The 22,098-nt window shown below is 42.9% G+C and overlaps 3 protein-coding genes across 7 annotated transcripts; 1 reads left to right on the top strand and 2 right to left on the bottom strand.

The window, feature by feature from the left end:
* Positions 1–3,034, top strand: LOC100680403 (adenomatous polyposis coli protein). 4 transcript variants are annotated; one of them, XM_032595942.1, is made up of 5 exons: positions 1–263; positions 391–560; positions 638–1,034; positions 1,094–1,674; positions 1,755–3,034. In XM_032595942.1, the coding sequence occupies exons 2-5, from the start codon at positions 393–395 to the stop codon at positions 2,691–2,693; spliced, it is 2,085 nt and encodes a 694-aa protein (XP_032451833.1). In that variant the 5' UTR covers positions 1–263; positions 391–392; the 3' UTR covers positions 2,694–3,034. The 4 variants fall into 4 exon arrangements, with proteins under 4 accessions (XP_032451833.1, XP_008216777.1, XP_016844990.1 ...); XM_008218555.4 differs by having other exon boundaries at positions 386–560; XM_016989501.3 differs by having other exon boundaries at positions 2–263; positions 632–1,034.
* Positions 3,035–3,082: 48 nt separating this feature from the next.
* LOC100116080 (CCR4-NOT transcription complex subunit 9) lies at positions 3,083–5,284 on the bottom strand. Its single transcript, XM_031921219.2, has 3 exons — positions 4,703–5,284; positions 4,082–4,476; positions 3,083–3,989 (listed from the first exon to the last, which is right to left on the bottom strand). Exons 1-3 carry the CDS (start codon positions 5,027–5,029, stop codon positions 3,788–3,790), a joined length of 924 nt encoding a protein of 307 aa, XP_031777079.1. The 5' UTR covers positions 5,030–5,284; the 3' UTR covers positions 3,083–3,787.
* Positions 5,285–5,471: 187 nt separating this feature from the next.
* LOC100116121 (scavenger receptor class B member 1) lies at positions 5,472–17,710 on the bottom strand. Of its 2 annotated transcripts, none has more exons than XM_001600617.5 (11): positions 17,470–17,710; positions 14,896–14,979; positions 10,850–10,941; positions 10,459–10,622; positions 10,248–10,392; positions 8,490–8,690; positions 7,712–7,872; positions 7,334–7,623; positions 7,131–7,249; positions 6,912–7,037; positions 5,472–6,836 (listed from the first exon to the last, which is right to left on the bottom strand). In XM_001600617.5, exons 2-11 carry the CDS (start codon positions 14,927–14,929, stop codon positions 6,537–6,539), a joined length of 1,632 nt encoding a protein of 543 aa, XP_001600667.2. In that variant the 5' UTR covers positions 14,930–14,979; positions 17,470–17,710; the 3' UTR covers positions 5,472–6,536. The 2 variants fall into 2 exon arrangements, with proteins under 2 accessions (XP_001600667.2, XP_016844989.1); XM_016989500.3 differs by having other exon boundaries at positions 14,896–14,983; positions 17,494–17,710.
* Between the last annotated feature and the right edge of the window lie 4,388 nt (positions 17,711–22,098).

Below are 22,098 nucleotides of genomic sequence, written 5' to 3'. Positions count from 1 at the left end.
ATCAGTATACCCATAACCTTCAAGTATATAAGATCGATTCATTATCGGAGCCGTCTCTGAGTCTGGACTGGACGCTATGTAAACAAATGGTTCCTATTTTTCAATTAGCATAGATAACAATGTATCATAATTCAAATTCAATCCTCTGCCTCGGTAATAAAACTACGAACCTTAAGAGATTTTCATAGCAAATTTTATAACGTAAGGAAAATATGGATACAAGCTGATAAATAAACATATATACGAGGTATTATCTAGAAAAGGTATGTGTATACATATTATATCGGGAGTGTTTACAAACGTCGGATCCCTTTCATAAAGGTTCGAAACTTACTTAAACTCTACAAGAAAATTGACCATAATGTTTTTTCTCTCAACACTCGAGACTAGAAATGTCTAAGGTAAACAATCCAAAGCAGCCTAAAGGCTCCAGTAATGTAGAAGACGAAGAAAGATTTGGCACCAGACGCAAACCATGGAATTATCCAGATTTGGCTACAAATTTTCAGCACGGTCAGAATCGAACCTGTTGCTCACCAGCGGACGAGATTGAAGCCGTGGTAAAAATCAGGCAGTATTTTAAAATATATAACTAAAACTCACTATTTCATTTTCATCTAATTATAACAAGTGGCAGGGAAACGATGACCAAGATTCCAATTCTATGCACAGCGTGCAAGTTCAAACTGAAAAGTCAGCATTGTATTTGTGGAAACAAGACAGAAAGAATGACAACAGTTTAAAAAAAAGTAGTCAAGAGATGCTGGATAACAAAAAAATCCATTCGATGGACAATGCAAATTCAAAACACCAAGCACAGGAAACCGAACATTCGAAACTAAAGAAAACTCGACTGAATTATGAGCACGATAAGATGAAGGCCAAATTAAAATCTAATATCAGTTATCCAGAAGCTTTTGATGAGTACGCTGAAACAGATCTAGATCAACCTATGGATTACACACTTTGTTATAATGAGTCTAATGTTGATGATGAAAAAAAAAGGAATGCATCATATTTGCATAGTAAAAATGGTAATTATAAATTGCAAAATTAATGCACTAGTGCAAATTTTACATTGAAATTTTTGCAGATTTTTTATGTGTCGAGGAGACAGTCGAAGAGGAAAAGGTTGGAGTGATTAAACCAAAAGGTGCTTTCAGTAAAGAGCTAACTAAGAATAAAAGAGAAATGTTTAGCAACACAAGCAGAAGTTTCAAGGAAATATTTAACTTTTTTAAAGACAGAGACAAAAAGAGATCCACCACTGAAAGTACAAAGTCTTCTGTTGAAAATCAAAAGCTAGCTAAACCTATGGAAACCTGTGAACAAACATTTCTAAAATGTTCCCAACCCGTGCAACCACCATTAGAGCAATGTGAAAAAGAATCCAAGTTAAAAAACGAAACTCCATGCTCTCAGCAAACTCCTCTGATGTTTTCTCGATGCAGTTCTTTAGGTTCTCTGAATGGATTTGAACAAAATTCTGTACAAGACGACCGCAGTTCAGTAGTGAGTGATTTCAGTCGAAGAACCAGTGGTGTAGTATCTCCGAGTGAACTACCAGATTCACCAGCACAGACTGCTCCACCTGGAACTAAATTGCAACTTAAACCTCAAATTGGTTGTTTCGGAAAGAAAAAAATGTTGTCACCCCATCAAGACAAGTCAAAGGTAATACTTGCACTTGAATAGTATTTATTTTAATTTATCTGGTGTCAGTAATTTGACTTTTCGTTTCTTAAACTTTGCAGAATTCTTCACTGGCAAGTGACAATGCACTACAAAATGAAAACATCCTTAGAATGATCCCATTAGCAAAACGCAGTGTATTTGAAGATAATTTGACTTCCTTCAAAGATGAATCAACACCAACAAAGCTCCATTCAATGGCAGCAAGTAGTTTGAGCTCCCTGACTATTGATGATGAGGATGAGTATGACATTGTAAATAAAATTATTTTAAACAAGGAAAAATCAAACGTTAGCGACGAAACGAAAATCGAAAGCATAAGGGAAAACCCACTGGGCAGGCCAGATCTAGATGATACTTCAGTGAAGCCAGAAAAAACTGAGAACTCTGTTAATGGTGATGATGACGAAGAGGAGAATTTCGACGACGAAAAAGATGACGAGTTGACTGATCTCACTCCGTATGAAGAGCAGCTCCTTGACGAGTGCATACGTCGAGGAATAGCAAAGTGGACTAAACAAAATATAAACGAAATTAAACCATTTAGCTGGGACGTTGGATTCACTTGTCTGGCAACGCGAGCGATATTAAACAGTCGAATTCGAGTCAATTCATACTCGGATATCGACGATACTGATAACCTGACGAATCACGATATAATTGAAACACTAACAAATAATAATCTAAATTTCGAGAAAAATTCTGAAAATAAAGAGAAAGAATCGGGCAACTACGAGAAATGCTCAAATCGAGATACTAGTCCAACTGAACGGGAAATGGATCTTGAAGAAGCTAGTGATAAATTTGATGAAAATTCATATTATATTACTTATGAAGAGCATCTTCTTGATCAGTGTATTAGACGGGGGATGGCTAAAATTACAAAAAGAAATGTAAACGACATAAAGCCTTTTAGTTGGGATGCAAATCAAATTTGCCTCACTACTAGAGCTATGATATTACATGAGCGGCTTGACGAAGAAATGTATAGTTGCCACTAGATTATAATGTTGAAAATGAAACTCAACTATATCAAATTTTTACCTATTTTTCTATATATGTTAGCGAAACACAGTGGCTTCTGTATTTTATAATATGTGATATAAAAAAAGCAATGACAATATAAAAAGAACAAACCAAGATTGTTGTAAACCTCCAAGGTGTACAACGTGATGGTGCTAAAAGACTGTTAGGTATTCCATTGTTTAAAAAAACTGCCTTTAAGTGTATTGAATTTTGTTGTATCTTTTTAAAATATATCGCTTAGCGATATTTTTATACATTGCTTATTCTTTAGCCAAGTTTTCTGTTTCAAATATAAAAATATTTGAAGTAAAAAAAATATTTTCTTACTGTTTCATTCATTTTATTTTTAGTGAAAAAAAACAAATTATTTTAGCAATAGTACACATGTAATTTAGTGACTTGATCTTGATATTTTACAATAGAATATACATGCAAGTACATTCTGCACTTAATACTAATATTATATTGTATGAAGCATAATTTCGCATAACCACTTCAAGATACATCTGTATAATTTTTAATTACAATTTACCCAATTGAGTATACATTAATCAGTAACGTGCAACAAGTCTTGTGAATACCGAATTTTACTGGGTTTCATAAAAATGCATGAGGGTCTTGTACATAATAATAGCTACTTCCTGCAGTAGACTCATGCTTCACTTGTATAAAAGCTACTTTAATTGATAGCGTTACATTATCATACAATTCCATGCTGCTCTTTCAACATGCGTTTTGACAGTTTTATGAAAAAATGATATTACTTTCAGACTTTATCATAAACCTTACTTTAGACTTAATTCTACAATACTAATAAACGGCGTCATGGAGTAAGCGGAATTTCTGGAGAACACGATCGACTAGCCTTTGCTAAGTCAACTGACTATAATCGATATCACAAGGCAAAAGAAAAAGAAATCTCTCATTGGCGTACTCCATAACCATAAGGATATGTACATATCGCATTGACGCGATTTCAATTATTACATCTTGTTCTGCAATAGCAAAATAGATCGTAAGGTTTGGAAAAAAACTTTGTAATGGATAGTTTTTATCAATCTTGAGTTGTTTAAGATGTCAGTGGTGACATTCCTATGGTCCTTGGATCCGGTTGTCCTGGTTGAGTTGGTGGACCTTGGGGTGGTCCGGTCTCCAAATTTTTCAACAACTGATTTAACCAGTGTTCAGTGGATACATCTTCTTGTAAGCAGGTTGTAAAAGTGTTATCTCTTAATTGATCCGGTAAACATTGCCTTAAAGCTAGTAGAGCACTGAAAAATGTTAATTATCATTGAATGAATTCGTTTTTGCTTTTCTAACTATGCGGCATTTGTTTGCAGCTATGTAGGGAGTAGAATCTTACCGTGGATTGTCGGATAACCTTAGATAGCATCTTACGACATGTTTCAGTAGGCGAGCCGAAGGATCTTTGGCCAATGAAAGCACCATTTTTCCCAGGATCATGGCCACGTGACTGAATCTGTCATACGTCTGACATATGTAAGATAAGCCACTGTCGTCTAATAGTATTTTCTGCAGTATGAATGTGGCCACAGTTTTACTCAGCTCGGAGCCACTTTCCATTATTCGTAGGCATAATGGAATAATCTCAGTGGTTAGCAGGAAGGTAACAACTTCCTGTTCATCCGTCTTCACCAAGGCTCCGATGACACCCAAACTAGTCAAGCGCAGGTATTCAAAAGGCCGAGTCTTATTGACCGTGTGTAAAAATGGATACAGAAAGAGCGGTATGTGTGCCTGAAAAGGTTCATCGTGAATTTGTTATTTGTGCCAAACAGAGGAGAACGTCTTTTGAGAAGCAGCTAAACTTTCGAGATATTTATAGAAGAAGCGTCTACTTTGAAAGTTGCAGCATAGCGAATTTAGATGCGTTAAAATAAGTTGATTATGTATCGAGCTATTTATAAGACTTGTTGGAACTGTTGGAAATCCGCAATGAGCGCAATCATCGCAAGCGACGTACCTGAAGGAAGGCGGACCTGGTGTCGGGATGGCTGGCAAAACACTGGAGCAGCGCAAGGGCATTGCAGACCCTGTTACTCTGGTGGGCCGTGAGAGTCGCGGGATTGATTGCCGGATAGATATTGATGATCTCCTGGAGTAGCGAGGCGACGGTGCCGAAGGAGTGCCAGAGCATGGGCGCCAAGTCGGGCACGACCTCGCGCTTCTTGCTCAGCTCGAGCAGAGCGTTCTGCCGGGTCTCCGGGTTCGACAGCTCGATTATCCAGGTGTAGACCTTCTCGCGGTCGATCGTCGCCTGCAGGGCAGCCGGACTCTGCTGGGAGCTCATATTTTCACTCTCGGTCGCGCGCGACACACCCGGTCGGCCACTTTCCTAACCTCTACGACTAGACTCGACCTTTTGGTTCTCGCGACTCTGCGACTGCGATGCGTGCGCTGCGTCGAGACTCGACAGCGTTGCGGCTAGATCCCAAGTAAGTAGATCTCAAACTGATCTCGAATCTCCAATTCTCAACTGAAAATTCAGCCCGGCCCGCGTCGCTGTGCTCGCGGTGTTTTTTATGTTACGTCATGCGTACAATGCGAACGCGAGCCTATATATATATATATATATATATATATATACAGTGAGCGAGTTCAGCGCGCGGTGTGTTGGCGTTTTTTTTACACTTAGGCCCGCGCAATTCGAAAAGGAGCAAAACATACTTACCTTATATTCCGCTTCGCGGCAGATTTAATTCAAAGGTAATGCAAAGAAAAAGCAGGACCGATTAATTCAAAATCCTCTATTTTTATTTGTTCTCAGAAGTATACTCAGGTATGGCTTAAGAAATATCGGAACCCGTCGCGCTAATTCAATATAATCCCTGCACACCTATACAAACTATAAATATTATAAAATAAAAGTCGGCTTATAATATAGTTTTTTTACCTATAAACTAATCGCACACAATGTACAATTCCAACACCTTCAGCTCACGTTGTACATTATGAGTCTATAATTGCAAAATGATTAGCTTTTGACAATTAAGTATACATTCTATTATAACATAAGAGGAATTCTCGTTAAAAGTAGAATCTCTTGAGCCGAAGTGTGTACGTGCGTGTGCGTGTGTGCGCGTGTGTCATTTTCGTATAATATAACGATATGCGTATTCGATAATGCGCCGGCGTTCGTATGTTCCGTCCACGATCAGTCTTATATGATAAAGTATTTCCTACACGCGCATGAGTTTGAGTAAACAACAATGGGATTGTACAGTGAATGTTAATAATCAGGGCAAGAATCGATCGAAAGCTGAAAGTTCGTTTGTACGCGAATGAATATTTTCCCAGAACATCATCGTCGCGAGGACATTATTTTCCGTATCTAAATAAATAGTATTCTGGCCGATCACAAAGCGTCACCGGAAGCGCAATATCGAGATTCGGAAGCAGTCGGACGAAAAGCAAGGTGAATTGTCTAAGGAAATCGAGGAGACTCGATAAGATAAAGGATAATAAGGAGCATTTAAGCAAACAACGCTTTGAATTAGTCCGAACTAAAATCTACAGTTGAATGTAGTTGTGTTCTATACGTAAAACTTGACGACGACGAGGACCTCCGAGATTCGCCTGATCCTCGTATTCATGTATTTATGTACACAGTATACAGCGTATAACTAGCGTAGGTAAAGTATATATAAGGACATCTTGCTTTGCGTATATTTATCACCGAGAGAGAGAAGGCGTTCGGCTCTTCTCCACAGCTCCACTCCCTATGTACATATATGGCTCCTGTATAGAAGGAGGATGTATTTACAGACTCGGCAGGCCTCGCTGCTCGCTGGCGTTCCTCACACGAAGAGGTCGGTCTTGGAGGTGATCTTCTTGATGGCCGGCAGTATGCGGATGGCCGTGTACTGGCCGTAGTCGAGGGGTATCCTCGGGTCGGTGCTGTCGCGCCTCTCCGCGTCGGCGGCCTCTTGGCGCTGCTGCTCTTCCTGGACGATCAGCAGGGCTCGGAGCAAGGACCAGCAGATCGAGGCGAGGCCGCCGAGCGCCAGGAGGATCAGCGAGACCAGCTGGACGAGCGGGGCTACGTTTATGCCGAGCTGCAGGAGGAGCATCAGGTCGTCCGGCAGCGAGGCGATCTCCTGTGGGTTTCGCGATTCGGGCAAATGTTTATAGCTTCAGTTGTTTCTAGACATTGTGCCGATATAACGACTTACGAGATCGGTCCAGAAGAGCGGCACCGTGAGTCCGTTGAAGGGCGCGATCTTGCTGTTGTACTGCGTCTCTCTCATCACGAGGTTCGTCTGCAGCCTCGAGTGCACGTACATCGGAATGCCGGTATTCTGTGGAAAAGCAGGCCGAGTCGCTTTAGTCCGATCGCGCCTTTTCACGCGAAATTGCTTCTGCTTATTTCTAGTGGATTGTGCGAGCCTTACCGGCTGCAGGATTATCACCGTGCTGTGCTTCGCTGGCTCAGGGCTGAGGCCCTCGATGCCGTCCGCCAAGGTCGGGTCGGCGTTGAGGAAGTGCGGCATGGACGCGGCGGCCGGAATGTCTGGACAAATAATTTATAATTTGTAATCATCTCGATCGAAATCTGAACGATTAAATCTAGACGAGAGCAGTAGGCGAAACTCACTGTAGTAGCAGGGCGTGAGGTCGAGCAGGCCCCGCTTGAGGCACTCCTTCTCCTCCTTCTCTCGGCAGAAGCACTCGTTGTCGGGGTTCAGCTCCGGCGGGTCGGCAAAGTTGTCGGGTATCGTGTACTGGAAGCCCGGCAGTCCGTGCAAGTCCAGTCTCTTCTCGAAGACGATCGGTATGGGCCGACAGAAGGCCTTCCGGAATACCCGGAAGACCGCGCGCTCGTCCATCTTGCTGGGGAACACCGTGGCCTCCGTCGCGCCCCGGATGCTGTTGCACCGCGTGTTCCTGCCGAGAAAACGAGCAAACGAACGGCACTCGTTACTCTCGCCCCAAGACTGAGAGACGCCCCAAGAAGCGAAGCGCCAAAACTCACTCGGCTCTGCTTTCGTTTCCCTCGACGTTCACGTAGCCCCAGTTCGCCAGTCCCGCGTTCCCGTTTATCGACTCGATGCTCAGGTATCTGCCCCTCTCCTCGACCATGTCCTCGTTCTCCTTGATGTTCATGTTGATGAGATTCTCGCCCTCGTCGTACATCTGAAATTTTTGTCAAAGTTTTCCGACGATTAATCGTGCGCGCCGCTGCGAAAACGCCCAACGTGGCGGAACTATGCCTATTGCCTATTTATACATTATTACACTTATCCTGCATATGAATAAGGAATGGAAAATTCGAGGACTTCTTCCTTTTTCCCCTTTATTGAACCAATCGTTATGCGGTTGCGCAACAAATTCAATTTACCTGTTGTTTTATCGCGATTTAAAATATCGGCTCGTTACTATTCCGTCCCCGTTTTTCGCGCATTTTTCCATTTTTTTTCTTTTTTTTGTTTGCCACGGTGAAAGGATCGACTACACGCGTACGTTCGGTGCGAGCGAATCGGAAGTTTGCCTTGAAATCGTGCGTAGAACTTTGCCTCGAGTGTCCTTTATATATTATATAGACAAATCGAAAGTTTAGACTAGCGACGGGTTGACTTTTACTCGGAACTTTTCTCGCCGCCGTCGTCGTCGTCGTTAACGCGGATTTCACGTTAATAATGATCGACACTCGTAAAGCGGATGCTATACACCCTCGGCTGTTGGATCAGGATTGCGATTGCGAGACAGTCCGCCGTGAATCGACTATATAATAAAGCGATAAGCGAACTCACCCTGTCGAGAAGACCGAACTTCTTGAAATCGATGTAGCTGGGCACGACGGTGCCGGCAAGGCTGACCAAGGAGTCATCGTATCCCCAGAGGTAATCCTGCACGGAGATGTGCAGTATGGGCTTACTGTCCAGGAAATTCGTCAACTGGGCGAACGGATAGTTGACGAAGAAGCCGGCGTTGTGCAGAGACGAAAAGATCCCCTGAAAAATAAGTCGTCGGTATATGAAACATTTGCTATTGCTAAAATTGATGATGCGAGAAAAGAGGCGGCGATAAATGCCTGTTAGATATCAGCCAATAAATAACGACTACGCGCGTCGATTTATTTTTATACAAATGATGGGCTTATGATTTAGTAATTTTTAAAAAAAAATTCAAGAAAGCTGTTATCCAATCAAAGTTTTAGAACGTCGGAGCAAAGTTCGCAAGATAATCATAAGCATAAAATTAAAGAGAAAACTACGTAGTTGCGACCGTCTTTTTCCGGTCATAGTTCATCAAAGTCGTGTCAATTGCAATCGTGAAATGCAAGATAAATAATCGAAAAATTTCAAATCACGTTTGATTCACTATGAGCAAGTTGGCACGATATGTCGATATACTGTCGATAGTGATGAGATTCCAGAGCGTGCGCCGTGTCGCAAGAAGTAAAAAATTTGAGCGGCTCTATCGTGCCACTGAAACGCAGGAATAATTGCAAACTGGCTTAACTGGAACTTTTAGCCGATGTCCTTGCGCTTATAATTATGCGGGTACGTATGTGTCAGATTTAATTAAAATTAGTTTATACACTCTGTATAGAGAAAAACCCGTAAGAAATATTCATACATTACGAAAATTCTACTCATACGCACGTACGCAATATTCAACTTGATTAACGAGAAATTTAGGGAATATGCTCTATAGATATAATCAAGAAATCAAACATCACTACTACAATTGTAAATCTGATGTAGGTTTCAATGCATTTTTAAGTTTGCCAATTCATCGCGTCCGGCATCTTTTTTATGAATGTACTGTTGAAAATAGAAGTTAGAGATCAAGCTGTTTTTCAAACTTCTAAGTATGCAAATGTACCTAAACTCGATGAGGACCTTCAATAATAATAATAATATCAAACGCGTCGTTGAGAAGAAGAAGAAGAAGATAAATGACACCAGATATAGGCGCACCGAAAACTAATGTTTTTATATGCAAATGAAATCGGCCCATAGGTCAAAGCACCGAACCCATCATCAATTTTTGATCAAGTGGCTCGCAGGAGTGTTTGGATTTGTCGCCATTTTTCAACTTCCTCATTTCTTCTCATTCATCAGACACGACGATTGTAAAATATAACAACAAGTTTTTTCTTAGGACACGACCTCCTCCTGGATTCGGGCCATATTTCATAAGCTGTACGCGTACGCGCGTCGATTAACATAACCGACCGCGATAATAATCTCGTACCGATTAGCATAAAAAAAGGTAATAAGATGATCAATTTCGCAGCGACTGTAACAAGAGGCATAGCTTGTCAGCCGCGTTCTTCCAACTCGGAATTTGACTGGCAGAGGAAAGCTGCGCGCAGGGAATACCGTAAAAGCGTCGACTCATCCGAAAATCGCGATTGAAAAACCGGTTCTCGAACTGAAAGAGTCGTCGTCGGTTATATAGATAGATTCACGCAGGCTACTTGAGATACGCTATTGCGGGTAAGCGTTTGGTGTCGAATTATGCTAATCGGGCGAAAGTCGCATCTGTGTGGATGTACTCACGAGCATCGGAATATTTGGGACCATAACGTAGTCATCCTCGGGTTTGCCCACCGAGAGGTCGAGTCTGAATTGTACCGTGCGCTTCGGAATGTACGAGATCGTGCCGTTTTCGTTCCACGTGATGTTCCTGTTCTCCAGAGTTTCTCTGCCGGCAAAAAGGGCATGCGTTAGAAAGAAATGTCTCGAGAAAAAAGGAGCGTCGCCAACTCACTCGTAGACGTAAGGGCCGATTTCTTCGACCTTGAGGATCTTCTCCTCGCCGTTGAGAAATGCCTCGGCGTTGGTTATGTTGAATATGTAGACGTTGATGTAAATTCCGATCGGCGGTTTCCTCCAGAGCGAGAAAATCAGCGAGCTCGGCGACATCTTCAGCTTCTAGAGGCAGAGAGAGAGAGAGAGATTTTTCAGACGAACGCGCGCATTATGTCAGGATCGCTTGTTAGATAATGCCGATTGTCTTGCGAAATCCGTAGGCGCGATTCTCGCGTGGCCGATCGGGTAACGGCTTGCTTGACACGTGTCATTAGATGCTTAGCTGTATCATGTATCATCAGAGTATATAATGTTCCTGAATTTTAAACGATTCCATTGTAAAAACTTACGTGTTGTACGATCGTGTTGACCGGGTTAATGACGTAAGTGACGAAAGCCAGGGCGCTGCACATGACTCCCAGCATGAAGAAAACAATGCACTCTGAAAGAAGCAGAAGAAGGAATTTTCCATATATGAAATCGTTTACCCTCGCAATGTCATTTGCGACAACATCGTGACTTTCTCCGCGAGCGTGGTCGCGCGTCTGCAAAAATGGGCGATAAAATCTTTGGAAAATTAAACACGCGCGCACGCGTCTCTCCGTAAACTTTGCCCTCGCGCACGTGAACGTCATCTCCGCGCTTTTATTTTCCCTGTATCCGCGGGAGACGGACTGCCTTTTCAAAGTAACTTGGAAGCAATAATGAAGACAAATTTATCATCTCTCGCCGGTTAGCCGCAGGCGAGGCTGAAAAACCCATCGGCAAAAGGAAAGATCTCCGCACACCTCGAACTTCCGCCGGCGTTGCATCGACGCCACTCGGCGACATTGACCAACCGCAGCGTCCGCGCGGCAGCAGCAGCAGCATCGGATGTGCATCGCACGGGCCGAGTAGCTCACCTTGACTCAGATGTATCTCGCGCGAGTCAGTTATTGGCTAGCGCAGGCTCACGTGCGATCGGACCGGAGATAAGGCGACGCGGACTTTTGCACTCTGCGGTTCGCGCGTCTTTCGGAAGAGTGGCGCCTAGCTCTGCGGTCGAGTCCAAGACAATGTCGATCTCTTGCTTTTTAATTGGTACTTTCCAGAACATTCGTTGGTCGGGAGAAATTGTTTCTGAAATTACATTTGCCGACCGAATGAATACCGAGCTAAGAGAATTCCGCGAAGAAGATTGTTTCGAAGAAGGTCGCTTTCTCGTCACGCGTGACACTCGTTGGCTTATACCTATATATATATATATAAGTAACAGATCCTTAATTTTATTTCCGTCTCCAATATAACAGCAATATAATTATAACCTCGACTTCATAATTCCACTTATCCGTATTCACTTCGATTTAAAAGCACTTCCACTCGCGGCTCCTCGAACGCGTCAGTTTTTCTGCGATTTTATTGTCAGCGCGCCGAGTCTGCTGTGTGTCGCACACAAGAGTTGGAAAAACAAAAAAAAAAAAAGAAAACGGAAGAGGAGGTGTCGATGATTTTTTCCGAGATGGGAGGACAAAAATAGCTCGAAAGGACGGTACGATGTTTGCGATTCTAAAACTGCAAGAACACGAGGAAAAGAAGCGGTCCTCGCGCCATTGAGAGGTTTTCCTCGGTTTTCTCCGCCGTGATTTATATCTCATTCGGAGCTAAGTTCTCATGGGAGGCAGATGTTTTTCTCTCGTTGCATGAATCATTCGCGCCGAGGAGTTTCGATCGTTGAAGCTGCAGCCATCATTCAAGTTACAGCTTTTTCAAAAACTTCTATCGTCTATGCGAGCATCTTTTATGCTCATAAAGCCGCGTAAGGAAAAGCTTCGGCGATACGATGCATTATATCGCATTGCTTTATTAAACAGATAGAAGAAAAATTCGTTGACGTAACTTTTCATTTAACGTTTTTATTAGCGTTACGCTCGATTGAGCAATGCCATCAGAGGCTCGAATTTTACAAACAAATGGATTACAGTGAATGTAATGTAAGTCATGCCTGCGGCACGTCGTTACAAGCGCCTCGCGCGAAATCAGCGCTCGGCGAGGCTTATTTATAATTATGTGCGTCGATCGTCGGGGTTATCTCAGCGGCTCGAGTAATTAATCGAGAAAACGATAAAATCGAAAGTGCAAATTGCTATTGTATATTATCCTCGTATGTATAAATTAACGCGGCTTTCACGTACATCACTTTTCTTTGAGTCTCAGAGCTCGATGCAATGCATATAAGCTGGATTGTGCGCCAACTGACAGCTGATATAGTCTCTATATCTCTCCGCGTGCAAAAAGCTGAATTATTGCGAGCCGCGCGTATTATGTAAATCATACGGGCATATATACGGGCTGCACGCAGAGGAGGTACCTGTAATGCATTACGCGCTTTATGCAACGCATTTAAACTCGGCGCACGTTTCGGCGGATCGGTTGAGAATCGGTAGGAGATTGTGTGTTTTGATCGTCTGCGGTTTAACGATCTCTCACAAAAGGGGGATGAAGAAAAAGAGCGCGCGAAACTTAAATCAGCCCGCGTTGTGTAATAAGCGGTTAACAGTTACACTCCGCGCGTATGAAGTTATCGCGTTCATTACGTACCCGCGACGATATGTAGGAGCTGACTTTTTCAATTTACTCTCGCCCGCTCGTAAAACTACGAGAGCTTTTCAATTTCGTCGATTATTTCACTTTACAACTCTTTCAATCTCCTCTATATTATGTAAGGGAGAGCCTGTGCACGTGTGCAATTCGCACATCGAGATATATATATATATATATATATCGCAGCGTCATGCACCTGAGTGCTTTTTTCCCAGCTCGAACGATTACATGCGTCGCCAAGTCTTGTATGTACTTAGCTCGTGATTGAGGAGCATTGAACTCAAAATGAAAATACGCCTTTCAGCGGCGAGCTTTTACCGAGGTTCATTAATTTTGCGCTTGGGAAATTTCAAGCTTGCTATAAATTAACGTTGCTTATGCTAATATTCAAGCAAGACTGCAGGGGCAATCGAATGTTTTTGTCGATTATTCAGCAGTAGACTGTACAGGAAGATCTTGGCTATCATCCGCCAAAAATAATGGAATTTTTGCGCCTCTAGATTCTAGATGCTAATCGGTTATGAAAGTTCGACAAACGAGAGGCCGTCCGCGCTGTTATTCAATCGAAATTTTAATGAATTCAAGTGAAGTGGCGAATTTTCGGCTCACGTCATACTGCTGCAGCAGGAAAGATTTCAAATTGTACGCAATCGTAACTCCGCCTTCGGGCAGCTATTTTTCTCATTTTTCAATTGTGAATTCTCTAAACAAGGAAAATGCACGAAAATCTTATCGGAAAGGCACACATATTCTGTTACGCATTAGCCGGTTTCCTCGTTAATTTTTCCGCCCTCCATCAAGCGCGCTATCGATATTCGTCTAATGAGCTCAGTCTTCGACGATACATCCGATCTTTTTCCTCGTAATTTTACTAAAAATTCGTTATTCAAGTCCAAGCGCCGCAGCTTTTTTCCACACAACTCTGCGGCATAATCGACTCATAATCGATGGCCGAACAAACATTCCTAACTTGATAGCAAATCCAACTGCGAATCCGGTTGCGGGAACTTAACATATTGTCACACGAATTTCTTCATTTTCCGGAAAGCGATTCTCCATGCGACTAGTTTGACGCGATAAAACGACGCGTAGCCGAGTCTATTTTCGCAATACTCACTGACGTGAGATGGAAAAAATGGATTATAAGCATGTCGCAATGATTGGAAGTTAACAACCAAAACTACTTAACCAAATGAAGCAGTAAACAGTGTTTTTGTTTTAAATGAAAAAAGAAAACTGCATTTTGCGAAAGTAGGTATTGCATAATGACCGTGAAAAATTCCAACGCGTATGTAATCTACGTATTGTCGAATAGCTAAGCGTATTTAATAAATGAGCTCCTCTATATATGCCACTGTAAGAATAAGTAGCAAATAGACTATCATGCATATAGTAGAAGCTTGAAAGCAAGACTCCTGCATGGGCCATAAACTCGCTTTATGTAATAATATCAAGGCGCGTTACATAAAAAAAATCGATACAGCAAACAAGATACGTTTATTCGCCAGCCAAAACGATAACTGTCAACTAAATTACAGAGTCGGGAATTGCGAAAGATCAAAACGACGATTAATTATTGCTCGTATGCCTCCTTCGACACTCGTGTATACCTATAATGCAACGCGATGGCTTTTCACCTGCGCCATTGTTGCTTCGACTCGTCGGGCGAGAAAAGAAAGAGTAAACGTCCATTTAAATACAATTAACCTGAATTTTAGCCCGAAGTGACTTTTTTCCAAGTGAGTTTCTCAACCGCGCGCGTCGCTCGAGTTCATCCGCGTAATGCGAAATTGATTATGCATAAGTGCCTACTCACTTCGGTATTGCTGGAGCTGAATGAGGGACTTCATGGCTGCTGTTTAGTTGCCTTTGTCCGTTTGCCAAAATCTTTCGGTAAAGCCTGAAACAGCAACAAAAGTATTTTTATTGTAAGAGAGTTTTTGTCGTTGTAACTATTTTCAATTCGTGGCCATCAAACGCATGTATAAGAAAATCTGAAACTTATTGTAGCAAACAATCAGTGTCCTTTTCTAGCTGCCTTGACATCTGTCAGATTCGACTTTGATGAATAGATCGCTTGGCTGCCAGTGAACTTGCGTCTATCTCATTGAATAAGCGAAATTCCACCGCACGTGGCTCTCTCTCTCTCTCTCTCTCTCTCTCTCTCTCTCTCTCGCTCCGAGATTAAGCGCTTTTATAATTTATCTTCGCAACGAAAAAATGTGGTTCTGGAGAATGCAACGTCGCGCATCGCATGTTTTGCATGAGAAAACGAATTTCGGGTGATTTATTTGCAGGCGTCCTACGAGTTGAAATATTTCTCAAACAAGAGAGTCATCGCGAAGAGCGCGAATAAATGCTTCTAAACGGTCGTTATAAAGGCGAATTTATTGAGCCATCAATGACAGAAACGGCTGTCTATGGCATCGTTATCGATTCGACAACAAACGAAAATCCCGGAAAAAGTGCGCACGCACATTCCATTGAACTCTCGGCTTATCTAGAGGACCTTGAGGCCGCGCGCGAGAGCCGAGTTATACCGATCGACCATCGGATCGACGGTTCGCCGTAAAAAGTACTAATTAATCACGAAGCGTGATTTCGGTTGATCGTAAAAAGCTTCACGTGATAGTCCGTATATGTGCAGAGAGCGAGGCAAGGTCATGAATGAAAATGCCACTTTTTCTCATTCTTGTCGGCGGCGAAGAAGATAAGCGCGAGCCAGAGAAGCTGCGATATGCCGACGTCGTCGTGCTCGATTATTTATTTACGATTTTCCGTGCGCGCCAGCAGAGCATGCGGAGCTTCTCGAAGCGTCGCCAGTGAAGATGGCGTAACACTGTTATCGACGCCTATGATTGTACAGCGCTTTGTTGGCAAACCCTTCATCGAGTCTTACGTTTTATTGTGGGAACCGATAATTCTGATAAGCCGAATTTCCCGAGTCCAATAATTTTTATTTATTTTTAGCGTAGCGAGGCTGGCGTCATGGGTTAATTTTCAAATGAGCTGATTCATTGAAATCGGCGCAGTCGCCGATATCGTATCGCGAAGAAAGTGCGTGCTTGAGCTCGAGCTATCGGACCGGGCGAAATTGGCATTCGCGTTTGTAAAAAACACACGATAGACCAACGCTTCAGTAGACTGTACTCGTAAAAAGGAGCTTCATAATGACTTTATTCTTCCGTTGTTCATCGCCCAAAATGACGGATCGTTTACGTTTCTTCGACAGCGAACAAGTCGGCAGGCTCTGCTCGAGATCGGCTCTCGATCCTCACAGCGTATGATAGCCATAAGCTCGTTCGAAAAATTACATAAGTAATTACAGCTGCCGGCCGGGCAGTTATGCAAGTATTGCCAAACGATTATGCGAGCGCGAGCCTCGGTCGTCGTACCATCGCTCGGGGAACCGGTCCCTCGAGCGCGAGCGCGTTCACACGAAAAACGTGATGGATAGAGTTGAGCGTGTCTATAGAGATCGAGCCCGCGCGCGACGCACACGATGGCGTTTCGGCGGCCGGGCGAAATTCCTTGATGGGACTCATTCAGAAAAGCGACGTTGCGCAAGTCGCTTCATTCATGCTTCGAGTGAAGCTGCGCAGTTTCGTTAGAGGCGTGTTGGGCGCGTTTCCTGGATTGTCGTGCTGGTTGTTGTTGTTGTTGTTGATAACAAATAGAAAGTGTGCGTGGCTTTTTTTCACGCTCAATTCACCGTTAATCCTCGCCGAAGATAAAAACACAATGAATACTTGGTAAGATACGGCAAGTACCGGTGGAAAAAGTGCCCGTAAAGCCCAGCCGCTCGTTTACGCAATCAACCTCTATATCCTCTGCGCGTCGCGTCGATAATCAATAGGCTTTGATTTTTACACGTTGCAGGCCGCGGTGCGAGAAATAAAAACGCCATCAAACGAGATTTCGTGCGCGCAAGGTCTTTGCCGGCGTATCAGTTACGATCTCGCGCCGCCAATGCGGACTTGTTTCGATTCCAGTCACGGCCTCCTCAACTCATCCTGGCACATCTACGACTTTTCACCTTTCAACTGCTATTTTCATCAGCTTTTACTAATCCCTTATACTCATGGCCATTTATTCCGAGACGATAACGTACCGAAGATTTTTACTCACGCGAGTTACGCTCGTTAAGTGTAATGCCTTTGGAATAGCGGTGTCGCGTGTCGTCTCGTGATGAATCGGTCGCTGTGTATAAATACAAGCTTTACCGAAGCAGAGGTAGCATACTTGCTTAATTTTGCAGAAAAGAGTGAAGCGCGACATATGAAACCCAAAAAGTTTGAATCTATCATCAGCTCGGGATGTATTTGCAAATTTTGCCGAATGCTAAGCATATGAGTATTTGGAAAATGAAGGGATATGGCGCGCGACCCACCTGCCGATTCCACCCGGTCTCTGATCCCTGGCTCCTCGGAGCCCAGCAGATAGCGCCTTCTTCGCAGCTCTGGCCTGTACCGGTCGCTCCTCGATACCGTACAACTTGACACTAACACACTGGCAAAAGTCGAGTCGAATAATGTCACTCTGAACTGACTCCGAAGTGCTCAACTGAAAAATCCCAAGGAGCGTCGTCCGCGGCGCGTCGCGCATCGAATGTAATCTGAAAATCGAAGAGCAAGAAGCGCGCGCCGGGCTTATATACACTTTTCCGCGCTCGCTCGACAGATACCGCGTTCCCTCTCCTCACACTGGTCAGGGTCCAATCTCGAGACGAGTCTCGCCGCTCGTTCTCTCTCTCTCTCTCTCTTACACTCATACTTATCGACTCCTTCTCTCCGGCTCGACGCAAGACCCTTTCCTCTCGCTGCTGCTGTCGTGCGGACTTCCCCAGGCCTACGCATATACCTACACTTTGTTTGCTCCTTTTTAGCGGGCTTTTCTTTGACTTGGACTGGGGCCTTTCTTCGTATTCAGGTGTATCGTGACGTGGAAGGATTTTTTCCTGGCCATCCTTGGTGTTTTGATTTGCGGGAAGGTCAACCTACACGAGGTGGAGCGTTTATCGTTTTCCATGCCGTATCAAAGAGCTTGTGGCTTGTGCGTGATAAATATTGTGCATCATCTCGAGCTGACGCCATTAAGAAATATTATTCCGGTTTTCGGCCAAAAGTTTATAATAACGCAAGCATGAAATTAATGTATACGATTATCGATTCGTCCCGTGTTCAACTTTGCAAAGTTTCCACGCGCGGAAAGGTCGCTTCTTGCCTCATCGAAAAATCCCAATGCAGGGTCAAGCCTGGAAATTAACAATAATCGATGCCCGCATACTGCGTAAACTTGAGCTTTCTATGAAATTTAATAAATGCAATCGGATATGCGTCCAGTACGCACGTGTAACATCAAGTCTAACGAAGCAAGATAATATAAGCCATCGAGTCCTTGCTCGTGGCTTCATGCCCAACGGATTCTAAAACATCCGCCCAGCTGTCCGTTCGATTCGGCTCTCTTCGTACAAATATCGAACCAGTCAGAGTAGACCGGTTAGCTAGAGCTGCTATACGAGAACAAATAAACTCCCCGTAAGTGTATAAGGAAAACAATCCGGTAAAAATGACAAGGTTGTCGACGCAGCTCGCGGTGGATGCAAATAAAGATAAAAGAGGGTGGATATAGTCGCGCGCGGTTATCCTCGTTCTTTTCCAAGACGGGATAACTTAGCACGAGCATGCCAGCTCCACGTCCCGCGGATTGTGCAGTTGCGATTATATCAAAGTGCTCGGTGCACTTGCTCGGAGAAAAGAGATATATGTATAGAGAGAGAGAGAGAGAGAGAGAGAGGTAGCTGGTGCTGGCTTCGTTTCGTCTGTAGCGAAGGTATAACGTATCGCAACCGAGTTACCGATAAAAGTCTTCAGAATCTTTTCAGAATGTTTCGATTGTTTGCTACAGTTATAAAAACTTTTTCGGAATAACCATGCTAGAGCAAACAGCTGGAATTCCTATATTTAACGAGCCAGTAGAATTGAACGAGAAAACCCACGCGTTATACGGTTCATCGTCCTCAAAGCAAACCCATCGCAGTAAAATTCCCAATTGAAGGCACCCGCTGTCATTGCGCAAAGTCAAAACGCACTCGCCTTGGCAGAGTACCCTTGGTACAATTTTCAGTCGCCCACTTCGGGATCTGGAACTACGGCCACGACTCTCTTGCTCTATTTGCGTGCGGCTGCGGTACAGTTTTTCGACACACTTTACGCTAATTGTTCGTTACGGCTCATTTTCGGAAACGAGTGTGTAATTCGAAGCGTTCGATGATTGATTGAGACTTGCAGCTCTTCGTGTTATTGGGATTGTGGATTTTCGCGCTGGCGTTACGCAAGGCAGCCAGTGTTCTTACGCGCTGGCACAGTTTAAAAAGCAGCAGTCATTTCACCGCAGAAAGCAGAAAGTGCGAGAATCCCGTCCATCATTATCGACGCAATGATCACGAGCAAAAGATATACCGACGCGCTTCGGTCAAGGACGCCGAATCCTGGCCAAGTGAAACGCGCGCTCAAAGGATGCACCCGGTGAATCGGCCTCTTTTCGACGTTCAAAAAACCACGCAAAGAGGCTGCAACGGGCGAGAATCGTAAATATCAATATCTGACCAATTATATATATCCTGAGCAATTCATTGATGGGAGTCGATGAATTTAGCGCTAGGTACACCCATCGCAGCTGATCAGAATAGATCCACGCAATAAATTTCGCTAATTTGTAGTTTCACCTTTGCCACCGCGGTGATTATGTAAATTTTTATAGGCATACACATAATAATGCATCTGCGGGTGTACTTATGTCACTCGAGTCAGGGCCAACGCATTAAGGAATTCGTAAACGCTATTTAATTCGTTGTTTACGCTGTTCAAACTGGGGCACCTATCAGTGTCACGCTATTATTCGCGTGCATCCGCAGTCATTGTAATATTTAAAAAACGTCCATGCAAATTGCGATACAGTTTCCAGCAAACGAACGTATAGTTATAGAGATTACATTACCGCGCGTAGCACACTTCCCAACGTAACCAAATTGGTCCCCTGGAAAAATGCAGAACCGACCGGAGGAATAATCGGAAAAATACGCGCTTGCACTGCACTGCACCCATGGCATAGCAGAAAAGAAAGCTCCTAATCTCCGGCGAGAAAAAGTTTGCTCTCTCGAGCATAAACATAATGCATAATAAGCAGTACACGTGCGCGATTACGGGAGAGAGTCGAGGAAAATGCATTGCGTGGACGCAAGTATGTGTGGAGCGTATTACGCGAGAGGCAGGTCTCTACTGTCTCCCGATTATGGCAGTGGGTCAGACTGCTCGCCGAGACTGAGTATTACGTGCGCGGCTACGATACGCGTTTGCTCTAATCCCGAACTGGAGATTTTCGCTGGGATTGCCCAGACGAATTTTTAATTTATGGCGGTTGCTTTATTTAGAAACATGTTGCATATTGGGATTTGCCGACGATAAAGGGAATCGTTGGAAGTAAATTTTGAATGGTACACGACTGATGATGACATAATACAGATCGTCATATATTTAGGGTTTGAGTCCCAGTTACGCAAAAATTGATTATGTTGACAAAACAAAACTGTGATACTACTCTTTTTACGCAATAACTTGGCCCAAAATTGCATTATTTTATCTATACCATGACTACACTTTCAAGTTTTATATACATGCCACTCATGTATTTACATTCGAAGTACCTGGTTAACCAATTGAGCCGGAACAACACATTGTCCAACTACTGATCCATACACATACCCGAAAAAATCGCTATAAATACACGCTTACCGGCTTATTTCAATCATTTTTACCGATAACGAGTCGCATAAAAATCAATTATTTAATCTCTCCATTCTACGCATCAATGGTAAAAGTGTTACGTCTTTCTGGTGGTGTCGTGCGACTCTGAGCACATACTGCGATGCATTAATCATTGTCGCTTGCGTGCGCGCCGATACTCTCGTATAGCTTTCTTCAACCTCGGAAACTTTATATAAATATTATTCCCGCATTTCCGACAATATTGCGTAACGGATCTAAAAGTCGTTTACACTATTTTTATTCTTTGCTCAGTGATAAATTGCTCCTTCGACTTCTGATGGTTTGATATTGCTTAAAAATGACATTTTTTTTTTAATTCGACTGGATTGAAGTTTAATGCGCTTAGAATACTTACGCACCTATATTAAAATCTACACTAAATTACGCACATGACATTCTATAATACACGTTGTAAAGTTATACACTCGCTAATTATTTCACATTACTTTGGCACGATCAACTAGCGATGTGTGACTGTAGTCATTCTGAATTCTAGCTTCTTTCAATCATTGTTATAGTTAAAAGGTATTGCTCCAAAAATAATAAAACTGGACCTTGATCGTGCACAGAGCTATAATGCGTCCGATGATGCAGCAGGTCTTATGTGAAAAAACTGCTGCACTTTTTGCTTGATGCTTGTTGCACGCTACCTTTCTACTTTCCTGGCCAATATGTAACCTTGAAGGCCTTTATATACTTAACAAATGAAATCAATTCGTTAATTTAGAAATTTAATTAAAACGAAAAATATCACAAATGTAGTTTTGCAAATCCAGTTCAAAATGTTCATTAAGTGGGATCATGCAAAGGTATCTCAATACACGTATATCATCTTGGTTATACATATTCATCATCCCAATGTAGTGTTGGACATGACAGATTAATATTAAAATTAGCGCCACGCACGCGCCAGAAGATTTGGATATTTTACGATTCTTTTTTGTCGTAAAAAGTGGCACGGAGATCGACAAAAATATCAAACAAGTATAGACGGATAACATTTTTGTGATGTGAATTTTACGTTTTAAGTACAAAATGTTCACTGATATAAAATATATTAATATTTTAAAGATTATATTTCTAACCGACTTGCAGATTTTATATTGTGCAACCCAGCAACTAAATACATTTTTTTTTAAACTTATAGTACTTTATTGTTCCTTTTGTGCAAAGATTGAAAATAAGAAGAATTA

Source organism: Nasonia vitripennis, chromosome 1, assembly GCF_009193385.2.
Source record: "Nasonia vitripennis strain AsymCx chromosome 1, Nvit_psr_1.1, whole genome shotgun sequence".
In the NCBI taxonomy this organism is placed as follows: domain Eukaryota; kingdom Metazoa; phylum Arthropoda; class Insecta; order Hymenoptera; family Pteromalidae; genus Nasonia; species Nasonia vitripennis.
The sequence above is the reverse complement of the archived record's forward strand: the minus strand, read 5'-3'. Positions and strand labels throughout refer to the sequence as shown.